Raw genomic sequence first — 13,421 nt, 5'->3', positions numbered from 1 at the left:
CAGCTTCAGGGAACAAGATGGTTCATATCTTACAATTATTGATGAGTACTACAGCAGAGACATGGGGAGAAAGACAACATTACATATTTTATGAATACACTGATGCCCAGGCTTTTGTTTTAATGAACACTTGAGTTACTTATCATTGGTTGTAACCAGTGGTGAAATCCTGCCAGTTCTGTCCAGCTCATGCGAGCCGGTAATGCTGGTGGCGCATGGTTTGGTGAACTGGTAGTGGTGGCAGCGCAAGGCTCCACCCACCTGCCTGGACGTCATTACTTCCTGGTACCCTTAATGCATGTGCAGAGAGTCAAAAATCAGATGTGATGATAGGTCATGTTCTAACATCAAACCAGTAGGGAAGGTAAGTAGATTTCACACCTGGTTGTAACTGCAGAGTTTGGTCACAAAACTAAATCCCACTGTATATAGAAAACTGATTGCTATAATTCACTTTATCAGGATTTTTTGCATGACCTGTTGCCGATTATTCAGCTCAGGTCTTATCAAGATGATGTAAACTTTGGGAGAGAAAATGAGAACCAATAATCCAGCACCTGAGGCTAAGATAGAGAAGATCTCCACAGCCACCATGTATTTCCCTTTGGTGCTCTGGTAGGCTGGGACAAAAGAGATCCAGACACTGCAAAAGAGAAGCATGCTGAGGGTGATAAATTTGGTTTCATTGAAACTGTCTGGGAGGTTCCTGCCAAGGAAAGCCACTGTAAAGCTGATCATGGCCAAGAGGCCAATGAAACCCAGGACACAATAAAACATGACAGTGGAGCCTTCATTGCATTCTAGGATTGTTTCTGTAGGCAGAGAGTTCATGTCAAGGTCCGGGAAGGGAGCAGAGCTCACAAGCCACACAGTACAGAGAGTGGTTTGAATGAAAGAGGAGGAAAGCACTATAAAAAGTGCCAGCCTTTTTCCCACCCATGACCTCATCTGGGAGTCTGGCCTGGTGGCCACGAAAGCTAGGACCACAGTGAGGGTTTTGGCCACCACGCAAGAAACCGCCACAGAGAAGGTGATGCCAAAAGCAGTTTGGCGAAGGAGACAGGTTGCCCTCTGAGGCGGACCAATGAAAAGCAAAGGGCAGAGAAAGGAAAGCAAAAGGGAGACCAGGAGGGTGTAGCTGAGGCCTTGGTTGTTGGCCTTGACGATGGGAGTGTCCTTGTGCTGAATGAAGACCGTGAGGACCAGAGCTGTGATGGTGGAAAATAAAAGAGCAACAATGACCAAAATGAACCCCAAAAACTCTTGGAAAGATAGAAAGCTGATCTCTTTTGGAATGCACTGATCCTGGGCTCTAGTGGGATAATGATCTTCTGGACACTGGTAACAAGAATCCATGTCTGAAAAGAAAAGAAAAAAACCCCTTTCCTTATTTAGGAAGGTGGTGCACAGAATTAAGATAAACATAAGAGGTCCATCCATACTGTGAGTTCTAAAAACAAGTGCCTGATTTTGAAGCAACTGTGTTTTCATTAGCTATATTGCAGGACATAGCATCAATTTGTTTGTTGTTCATGCATTCAGTTTATATGCACGCTTCAGAAGCTCTAGACATCTAGCCCTCTGTTGTCCTGCTTTCACCATAACAAGAATCCATTGAGATGAATTGGGGAGTGTTCTGACCCAGCCTTCATGATCCCCACTCAACAGCCTACTCATGGGGAGAAACACCTTTTTATTTAGAAAGGCAGAAATGCATGACATTTGCTGACAAAGCTCCAGGTCACACATCCGTAGGTGATTCACAAGCCATAGCAGTCTCTGAGTTCCCCTCAGGGAGCCTCAATTAACACTTCTATCCCAACACAAAAAGTCCTGACCAACCTGTTAGTGGCAAGGAAATCCTGGCAACGAATCCACCGGAGGAAACTCTTCTGGAACATGAATGGATGTCTTTGACTGCCACGCCTCCCACAACCCTCCTCCTTATAGCCCAGCCAGTGGGGGGCTAGTTAACATCTCCTTCTTTTCCTGGATATCAGTCCTGCATTGCTCTCCTTTTTACATTTCTCTGCACATATGTGCATCTGGGACAGGGCCCAGCTATTCCTCTCCCTCACTCAGCTCAGACCTCTAAAACAGCTGACTCTCTGCCTAAGCATGAGTTGATGGGATCTGCTCTACATCTGGCTCTGAGTCCTGCTGCTCCTCAGAGCCTTCCGCTGGCTCCGATAGTAACTCAGGCACCATCTCTATATCCTCTGATCATCTGACTCGACTGCCATCTCCACTGGCAGTCGATGAACCTTAACAGGGAGAAAGTGACAGGCCAAAGTGGCTATGATGTCTTATAAATTAAGCAAGACTAAAACCTGCATATCACTGTTAGTCCATCACTGCAGAAGCTGGTAAAATTTGATTTTTTCAGCTACCACTACAGTTTGAAACATTTGGGAAAAAGTTTCACCATTTATTCCTTAGACACAGGAATCCATTTCCATAAGAATACCGATCCTAGATGGAAGCTGAGGACCCCAAACACAATTCCATTTATTTATTTATTTTCAAAATAACAGACATATTTGATATGTATTTTGTTCCAAATACTGAACTCTTTCTATTTGTTGATTTAGAGAAAAGGATAACAATCCTTCCAATTATAGTATGTGTGAAAGATACCATGGTGAGCAGGAAGGATTTAATGTATAAATATGGATTTATATGGAAAGAATAAAGGATATAAAAGTTTGTTGGAAAGGATAAAGGATTTTTTATGTAAATATGAAGTCAGACTTTAGTAAAAACTCCTAGCTTTGTTTTCATTATAATGTGTATATTTGTGTGTGTAGTTTATGCCATTCTACAGCAAGAAAAAAAGTCAAATTACTTCCCATAATATTGGAAACATGGATCCTTGTTTTCAGATCTCTCTTTCAGATCTGGATAAGCAATAGGATCAAGTCTCTATCCAAAAAGGCACCCAAAGGGATGAAGCAATTTATGAAAGCCACAGTTTGCTTTTGCAATAGAAATTCTACTTCTTTAACTATCTGACTGGCCAATGCACTGGATCGCGAAGAAGCCTCTGCCATCTACACAAAGGAGAGGACCAATTTCTATTCAAACTGATTTTTATGTGAAGATTTATAAATGTCTTCACCTATTTCCAAATTCAAACTCAATCCATGAGAGCCTTACCCATCAATCCATGGTAGCCTTACCCATCTGGTTTGAAACTTTTCCTCTTGGGCATGGGAGGCAATCATAACAGCAAAAAGGCTTCCCTTCCTTCTTGGTTTTGCTGTGACCTTTATGGCACGGTTCATTGCACAAAGACAAAGGCTGAGCCTAGGCACAAAGAGAAGGAGACAACACAGAATGCCTAAATGTTGCGTTGGGATAGCCATTGGGATAATATTGGTTCTTATTAGATGATTGGAATCATACAGTAGTTTGACAAACACAGATTAAGTCTCCAAATCAATACATAAATTCTTTCCATGTCACTCAAAAGCCTTTACTGCAATCTTGCAGATAACTAAATGAATTTTTCAAAGTATAAGACACACTCTTCCACAAAAAAGAGAGTGAAAATTTGGGTGCATCATATACTCCGAATGTAGCCCCACCCACGAGGCCAAAAACACGAGGCACAGAGATGGCGATGGTCTGCAGGTCCCTGCAGCCTGGAACAGCTGATTGGGGGTATTCTGGGAGGCCAATCTACCCACCAATCACCTGCTCATGCTGAATCAGGCTGCAATAATGTGCTGAAGCTGACCTGGCTTTTTCTATTTGTGGCAAGGACTCAGAGTTTGTAGCAGCAATCACATCCAGAAAGCAGCAGAATTCAATAACTTCTCTTTATATATAATATAACAAATGAAGTAAATATACAATACCAAAAGCAGTTTTACCAATGTGGTAGTAAATACAAGCAAAACACAAGCAGAGGAGAGGAGTTTCAGTTTTAGTTTCAGAATTCAGCACAGCATGCACGCGGCTCCCATGTAACACCACTCCTGCGCAGGCTGCACTGGCTTTTGGGTCTTTTGGGTGCACTTTAAGGTTTTGGTTACTACCTTTAAAGCGCTCCATGGCTTAGGGCCTGGGTACTTACGGGACCACCTACTGTTACCTCATGCCTCCCACCGACCCGTACGCTCACACAGAGAGGGACTTCTCAGGGTGCCGTCCGCCAAGCAATGTCGGCTGGCAGCCCCCAGGGGAAGATCCTTCTCTGTGGGGGCTCCTACTCTCTGGAACAAACTTCCCCCTGGCTTGCGCCAATTCGGACCTTTCGCCGCGAGCTGAAAACGTATTTATTTACTCGCGCGGGGCTGGCTTAAATTTAAAATTTTTTAAATTCTAAATTTTTAGATGAATTTTAAGGGTTTTTAGATTTTAAATGTTTTTAAATTTCAGCCAATTATATAATAAGTTTTTTAATTTAATTTTAATTGTACATTGTTATTGTTTTTATTCTGGCTGTAAACTGCCCTGAGTCCTTCGGGAGAAGGGCGGTATAAAAATCTAATAAATAATAATAATAATAATAATAATAATAATAATAATAATAATAATAATAATAATAATAATAATAATAATGCAACTTTAGTACAGAATAGTTGAGCTAAGCCACACCCAAGCTCCTTGCTGTCTCCTTGTTGCTCACACAGCAAATTCTGTTTCAGTTTCCAATCAGCCCTCAAGTCTCTAACACACACTCACAGGACACTAGCCAGATGAATACCGCTAGATGATGGTAAGCAGAGGCAGAATTTTTTTTTATTTTACTCTGAAAAATACATATATATTCAAAAATTTTTTGAAAAAATACTCTGAAAATATATATATATATATATATATATATATATATATATATATATATATATATATATATATATATATATATATATATATATATATATATATATATATATATATATATATATATATATATATATATATATATATATATATATATATATATATATATATATATATATAAAAATTCAAATCACTCTGCTATGCTGGATACATGTAAAAACTAAGAAATGAGCTCAACTAATTGCCTTAATATGACTATATAGCTATTTTCATTACTTGCATCCAGGACCAAAGAAATGGACCCCAACTTTATATAGAAAATACCTGGTTAAATTTTCTTGGCCACCTAATGGCATCGACATAAACCCTGAATGCTTGTTCTTTGGAAGCTCCAAAATCAAATTTTCCCACTTTGATTCTATGTAGGCTTAGATTTGGGAATGTGACCCAGTTGATAATATCAAATCCTGCTTCCAAGTTCCCATTCTGATCGAAGGAAATCATTTCCCCAGCACTGTTGTTAAATGAGACTTTCCATAGATAGTGGTGGAACTAATTTCATAGTGGAACAAAAAAATATAAGTGGTATAGTTATACCAAAACCATTCCACTATTGCAATATGTTACAAGGGATGAATATTTGAGAAGCCAAAATTAGCAATGCCTATGCAAACTAATCACAATTCAAAACCACAATTAACCTGGTCTGACAATAATAATAATGTACTTATAATATGATGAAAAATATAAGCAGAATAGAATCAAACCATGAACATTCTCAGCTATTACGATGCAGTCTATTGTTGTGGTCCATCAGCAGCCGGCAGAGCTAGCAGTGGAGTTGGACAGGCTGGGGAGGACCATGGACCAGTTCTGGACTTGGGGAAGGCCCAGACAAGGGATCTGCATCAAAGGCAGAGATGGGGCCAGGGCCATCTGGGAGTGATGCGCAGACTATGGAGCTTCCAGAGGCTGACAGCAGAGAGGCAGAGGAACAGGAAGAGCCTGTTCCTAGTGCACACATGCAAAGAGCTGTCAGAAGACAAAAGCAGCTAAAGCAAAATGGACAACTCAGGAGTAAGGCCAGGAGATGATTGGCCCCTCCTATAAGGCTTAAAAGAGCAGCAACCGCTCTTGGGCTCTTTGTAGGAAAGCAACGTTGCTATATTAATTTCTAGTTGGTGTCTCTTGTTTCTGAACTTTGTGGGGCTTCGCCAAGAAAAGCTTTTGGCAAGGTGCCAAAGAAGACAAAGGTTTGTGATAAGGCCGAAGGACTTTTTCTGAAGGATTTGATTTGGAATTAATTTGGACTAAATTGAGAATGAAGTAATTCTCAGCTGTTCAAATAAACTACCAATAAATTTGTTTAGGGCTGATTGTGTCTGGTAATAACTACTTGGGCCTAGGTCACAACATCTATACCACTGAAGACCAAAATAAAAGGAAGAAATAGTAAATAAATCAAGCAATCTCCGGCATCAAGACAATTATCTATCATACTGACCAACTTGGTTGGAAAGAAATGAATAAAGAAGCAAAACAATATTCTGCCTTTGGAGTTTCCAGCTGATAGGAGGAGCCCTGCTTTCTTTTCCCTTAGTTGGGAGTCCACACGGTGGCTCAGTGGCTAAGATGCAGAGCTTGTAGACTGAAAGGTCGGCAGTTCAGAGGTTCAGATCCCTAGTGCCACATAATAGGGTGAGCTCCCGTTACTTGTCCCAGCTTCTGCTAACCTAGCAGTTCAAAAGCACGTAAAAAATGCAAGTAGAAAAATAGAGACCACTTTTGGTGGGAAGGTAACAGTGTTCCATGCACCTCTGGGCTTTAGTCATGCTGGTCACATGACCACGGATATTTCTTTGGACAGCACTGGCTCTTCGGCTTTTAAAACAGAGATGAGCACCACCCCCTAGAGTCGGAAACGACTAGCACATATGTGTGAGGGGAACCTTTATAACTCAACTAGCCTTCCCATAAAACTAAATTCCTTTCCGAAGGCCTTTCCTTTAAAAGCTATGCCTCTGAACCTGGTTACGTAGACAGTTAAGTAATAAGATTAATATATAGCCAAGACTGGAAGCTGTAGAACATTTCTGAAAGCTAGAATCTGCCCTGATAAGCAAAGTATAATTAAATACATGGCAATAAAAGCCTAGGACCTTTAACCAGCTATATCTGCCAGGAGCAGAGTCAAAGAGCACAACAGAAAGAATATTTATTTAGTGGAAATATACTATAGGAGTAAGGAAATCTTATCACCGTGTAACTGAATCTTAAGAGGTTGAGAATCTTCAGGTTAGCTGCTCCTCTATATGCTTAAAAAGGTAAAAGGGAAAGACCTGAGATTAAAATAAACTGGAGAGTAAGCAGAGCAAAAGTGTAAAAGGATATCCATTATCATTATCAATCTTTAAATCTTTATTTCCTCCAACAGTCAGTTTGCAGTGACTAGGTCATAAAACACTGAAGATTGCTATGGATTTCAATGGTTCACAACAAAGTCAAACTCCTTAAATCGAGGAAAGTTGTTTTTTTTAAAAAAAACCAGGAAGAGCAAATTAGCAATACAGAAAACTGTCTATGCCAGTTTTAAAATCTTGTTGTTGTTAGTTGCAAAGTTGTGTCCGACCCATTGTGACCCCATGAACAATGTTCCTCCAGGCCTTCTTGTCCTCTACCATCCCCCAGAGACCATTTAAGCTCACCCCAACTGCTTCAGTGACTCCATCCAGCCACCTCATTCTCTGCCGTACCCTTCTTCTTTTCCCAGCATTAGGCTCTTCTCCAGTGAGTCTAGAAAAATCTAGAAAATCCTAAACTTAAACTGTCCAAAGAGCTGCTGATATAGTTCTACAGAAGAAATATTGAGTCTGTCATCTGCATCTCTATAACTGTCTGGTTGGGTTTCACAACCCAACAAGACGGACACAGACTTCAGAGGATAATTAGAACTGCAGAAAAAAAAAATCGCTGCCACCCTACCTTCCATTGAGGACCTGCACAAATCAAGAAGAGGGCCGTGAAAATATTTACAGATCCCTCACATCCTGGACATAAACTGTTTCAACTCCTAACCTCAAAACAATGCTATAGAGCACTGCACACCAGAACAACTAGGCACAAGGACAGTTTTTTTTCCAAATGCCATCACTCTGCTAAACAAATAATTCCCTCAACACTGTCAAACTAGCTACTAAGTCTGCATTATTATTAATCTTCTCATCGTTCCTATCACCCATCTCCTCCCATTTATGACTGTATGACTGTAACCTTGTTGCTGGTATCCTTAAAATTTATATTGACTATTTCCCTATGACTATCATCAATGGCGGGTTGCCCCCAGTTCGGACCGGTCTATAGAACTGGTAGTAAAACAGGTGGGAGGCTCCACCCACTGACCCAAACATCATCAGAACTCTTCTGTGCATGCGCAGAAGAGCGCACTGGCATGATGTGATCATAAGGTAAGTAGAACCCACCCCTGACTATCATTAAGTGTTTTTCCTTATGATTCTTGATGAGCATATCTTTTCTTTTATATACAGTGAGAGCCTATGCACCAAGGACAAATTCCTTGTGTGTCCAGTTACACTTGGCCAATAAAGAATTCTATTCTATTCTAATTGGGGATCAGCTTTGATAGAGGAGGAAGATAGGGCAACTCTTTTTCTGTTTATATATTGATGACATTACCTGCCACAGCACTGGATTCTTTTGTCCTTCCTCTGATCTTGTTCTACATTTGAACTTCAATGAAGTGATGGACTGCAATGCTTGGGCCACAGCATAAACTGCATTGTAGACACTGTAGCTATGGGGAGTTATGCTCATGTCAAAGACAGACCTAGGAAGAGCCTCTAGCTTTTCCTCTCCACTGCAGCGATTCCAAACATTGTCCTCTTCCAAGGAAGTTGGAAAGGAACAATCAAATGCCTGTTTCCAAAAATCCTTGATAAATCCATCTCTGGTTTCCACATTAGGGTTTCTCATCTGAAGAAACTTTTGGAAACCCACCACCTCTTTTGACTGAGTTGCAAAGGCTAAGGAACCATGAAGGATATCTAGATCCCAAGATCGTTGAAAGGAAACCGAAGCGAACGCCATCTGTGCGGTCATCACCCAGACTTTGCCTCTCTCCATTGGTATGTCTTCAATTTCTGAAATTCTGGGAAACATCCTCAAAAAGATTACAATGTGAAATTCGCCATGTATGAAGATGACACTGGCCAGGCTATTAATGATCAGTCGGTATACAAGCATCCAGGATTCTATCATTTCATGGATGCCAGTTTTCAAATATAATGGTGGAAAATGTTCTATGAAATCAAAGCAGATGCCTCCCTGGGAAAACCTGGAAAGTTCGTTCTGTACAAACCAGAGGCTATTGTCATCTTCCATTAAAACGACACCAATCCAGGTCCACTTGAAAAGCAAAAGTAGCTGAAGTATCCCAACATACTGTTGGTTCCTACTGGGGGACATCCATTGCAAGAAGGCTTGCTGGGATGGGTCATTAATCAAAGGAGAAGAACCATATCCAAGCTACAGAGAAAAGGGGGGAAAAAACTAACTAGGTAGGATGAATTGGGAAACATATGAAAAACATAACAGATATCATTTTTTAGCTGCTAGTATTTTTTATGCATTCTGTTCCAAATTATCCATTGATCTGTAATGTTTATCTGTGCTTATGCACACAACAAACCTTATCACATTTATAGATTTATAGACGGTACTTACCACCTGCTGGGTTAGCTAAAATGTTTAAAAATATGTCTAGCAAATATTTGAAATGTAACCAAAGAAACAGGCACATATCGTCACATGTGGTGGACTTTTGTAAAAGAAAAATAAAATCAGGCAAAAATACATAGATGAATAGAAAAGATGATGGGGAAACATACAGATTTTAAACCTGAATTGTTCTTATTAGGCATAACACCAGAAAAATTTGATAAACAAAGTATGTATTTAATACTGTATGTCTTAACAGCAGCAATGATTATATTCACGCAATATTGGAAAAATGAAGAAACACCACAAGATGAAGAGGTTATTAGGAAGATACTAAAACAGGGATCTCCAACCTTGGCAACTTTAAGACTTGTGGACTTCAACTCCCAGAGCTTTGCTGGCTGAGGAACTATGGGAGTTGGAATCCACAAGTCTTAAAGTTGCTAAGGTTGGAAACCCCTGTACTAAAACATAGACCTAAAACCAGAATTAGGAATCTCCTAGGAATCATAAAAGGGAATCATAGCAAAGAAAATAGGAAAAAAGGAAAAATAACAGATAGCAGAATTGGTAAGAATTAGAAATTCAAATTAGAATTAGTAATATAATTTAGTAAAATTATATAGAGTATAGGAGAATACTAATAGAATGATATGTAAATGGTCACAGTCATGCGGAAGAGTTGAATGTAAATGGTTTAATTGTTAACATTTAATAAAATTTATAATAATAATAATAAAAAGGGAATCATAGCAAAGATTCAATATACTTAATGCTTCATGTGATAACAGCAGCAAGTTTGGTTTATGCATGATACTGGAAGAAGAAATAATAAGGAAAATTTTCACTTGCGCAGAAATGGACAGGCTGACACTAGAACTCAAAAACAAGAATGCAATGATTGATAAACTTAGCTACTTCGTATCACCTGCTTGCCATATGGCTGTTGTATGTGTTTAAAATTTTGAGTAAAATTCTTATCTTGTATAAGAAAAATGAAAGTTTACCATACCTGATATGTATTTGTATAAACCTTTTTTGACCAATAAAAACTTTTTGGATAAAAAAAAAAAAAAAAAAAAAAACAACAAGAATGCAACAGAATATTATAAAATCTGGAATAAGGTGTATTATTGGTTGGAAAGAGAAAAGGATTTGGAACAAAAAAGATTTAGGGTTTGTAAAATTAATACTGGATAGTATTAATACTGGATAGTATTAATAAATGTAAATAGTAAACAAATAGTAAATAGATAGTAAATGAAGACAAGGCATATGTATAGAAGAACAAAGTAGCAATGTAGGTTAAATAGTAATTATATTTGTTGTTATGGGAAGAATATGTACGGATATGTTAAGACCAGGATGGTCACACTGTGTCCAATATTTTTATTGTTTATTAAATAAAAAAACCTTTTTTTTTTAAAAAAAAGGAAGATACTAGATTGTGCAGAAATGGATAGACTGACAGTGAAAATTAAACAGAAAGAAGACAGAATATTATCAAACATGGAACTTATTTACCAGTGGTTGGAAAAAAGAGGTGGAGGTTAAGAATGTAATCTCTATTGTTAAGCAAATGAAATATCCAGATAACATGATGTTTATTAAGCCCTAATAAATGTAAGCAATAGAAAATTTAAAAACAAACTAACTTTATCAAGGCTGAAGACTGGACAGACTTTTATTTTTTTCAGGAACTAAGTGCTATGTGAACATCTTACCTGTGGTATCTTGTAAAAGCTCAGAAGGGTTGCCATAAAGACGTTCACATTTGAGTTAGGTCCCCCAATGACTGTGATAATGTTGTCTTTATTATCACACTTGTAGTTAGGAAAAAAGTTGCTCCATGTGGAAAGAAGCTCCAGTGAGGCGAGATACGTCCAACTTGCACCAAATTGGCTGTTATAGATGTGGAAGCCCAGGGAGATATTGGGTAATATCTGAGGATTTCCATTGATCTCCATGATGGCAAATACAAAGGCCAAGATATGCTGATAATTCTGAGTCACAAATCTGCAGTGTGATTTACATACGGAATGAGTACAGTTGTTGATAGGAATCAATAGGATTCATCCAAGGCAAATATACAAGGTCATACAATCAGAGATATCTTAAAATACCTATTTGTTTATGAAACTAATTCATATTCACAGGAAGGATTACCAAAATTGATGGTAGACTTCAGTGGTGGTATTCAGCCAGTCGGACCGGTTTAGGCGAACTGGTGGTGGAGACCTGCAGGTGAACCCACCCACCCGTCCCGGTGCTATGCTGTCCTATTTAGCCACATTTTCTAAGCTGCACGCATTCAAGCAAGCTGTGCGCATGAGCAAAGCGCATGCAAGCAAGCTGTGTGCATGAGCAAAGTACATGCACAGAAGGCATGTGCGGAAAGCGCATGCTCACATTTTCGGTGTGCAGCGAACCGGTGGTAAAATTATGTGAAATCCACCTCTGGTAGACTTCCACATGATATATGCAGCTGATATTTGGTGGACTAATAATGAGTACTATCTTATGTATTTCTTAAATACCCAACATGTTGAATCTAGGAGATAGAAGATTTTGATATGAGACATATCTGGCACTTGGTATTGTGAAACATTATGTGGTGTGGATGGGGGGGAGGGTGACAGGAATGTTCATCTACAGTCAGGAAAATAGCTGCTAAATAGACTACTATTATGAATAAGGTTAAGGTTAGTATGAATAAGGTAAGGGACTCAGTGGTTCAGTGGCTAAGATGCTGAGTTTGTCAATCGAAAGGTCGGCAGTTCAGCGGTTCGAATCTCTAGTGCTGCTAATGGGGTTAGCTCCCGTTACTTATCCCAGCTTCTGCCAACCTATCAGTTTAAAAGTACGTAAAAAATGCAAGTAGAAAAATAGGGACCACCTTTGGTGGGAAGGTAGCAGTGTTCCGTGCACCTTTGGGGTTTAGTCATGCTGGCCACATGACCACAGAGATGTCTTCAGACAGCACTGGCTCTTTGGCTTTGGAATGGAGATGAGCACCGCCCCCTAGAGTCAGGAACGACTAGCACATATGTGTGAGGGGAACCTTTACCTTTTCTTATGAATAAGGTAAATAGTCCCTGGCATGTTAATTCATGTTCCCAATCTACCTCTCTTGGTGTAATTGCCTGCTTAAAAAAAAAAAAGAATGTATTGTAAGAAAACTCCTTATGAAAAATGTACAATTAACCAGAATCTGGCCTTACCCAATCTCATCCAGGATGTTGTGAGAGGGATGCTGATTGAAAGTCACAGGGTCAGAAAATATGTAGGCTTGAGAAATAATACCAGCAATAATGAGGTCCCCTGGCTGATAATACTGGTGATGTATTGGCAAAGGGTAATAGACCTTACATGTACCAACTGGGACATTGGATACAGTCTTAGGTAGTAGCAGAAATATGAGGTGAAATCCAAAGAATGGTATCAGGTGGAGACAACTTCTTCTGGACATCAGTTCTGGTCTAAAGTATCCTTGAGGAGTTCTGGCTGATTTCAGTGCTCTCTAACACTTTTTTTTTTTTTGCACCAGGAATGATCAGAGGAAAGTCCCCAACCAGTCTGCATTGGGTATCTTTCTTGAATTGCAAAACATCATTTTGTAGCATACTTTGATCTTGTTGCCGAGGTGTATTGGTTGTCCTTTGGGAAGTGCAATAGAAGTTACCCTTGTCATGTTGATACAGGAGAAATGATCGCCTTTGTAAAATTGCAACTTCTTTGCGATATCATGGAAGAAAACAACTTAATTGCATATTTCAGTAAACTATTTCTCTTTCTCATGAATAAGAGAGGAATTCTCTCCCTCCCTCCCTTTCATTCTCCCTCCCACTGTCTCCAAGATCCAAAAAGTCAATGTGATACCTCAACCATTTCTGGGCTTG

At 39.3% G+C, this 13,421-nt stretch overlaps 1 protein-coding gene across 1 annotated transcript; it reads right to left on the bottom strand.

Annotated features, from left to right (window-relative positions):
- Window positions 1–450: 450 nt before the first annotated feature.
- LOC131198015 (vomeronasal type-2 receptor 26-like) lies at window positions 451–13,213 on the bottom strand. The gene is made up of 6 exons (XM_058182524.1): window positions 13,148–13,213; window positions 12,744–12,919; window positions 11,247–11,538; window positions 8,482–9,330; window positions 3,180–3,306; window positions 451–1,358 (listed from the first exon to the last, which is right to left on the bottom strand). The coding sequence occupies exons 1-6, from the start codon at window positions 13,211–13,213 to the stop codon at window positions 451–453; spliced, it is 2,418 nt and encodes an 805-aa protein (XP_058038507.1).
- Between the last annotated feature and the right edge of the window lie 208 nt (window positions 13,214–13,421).

This window comes from Ahaetulla prasina, chromosome 4 (genome assembly GCF_028640845.1).
Source record: "Ahaetulla prasina isolate Xishuangbanna chromosome 4, ASM2864084v1, whole genome shotgun sequence".
Lineage (NCBI taxonomy): Eukaryota > Metazoa > Chordata > Lepidosauria > Squamata > Colubridae > Ahaetulla > Ahaetulla prasina.
The sequence above is the reverse complement of the archived record's forward strand: the minus strand, read 5'-3'. Positions and strand labels throughout refer to the sequence as shown.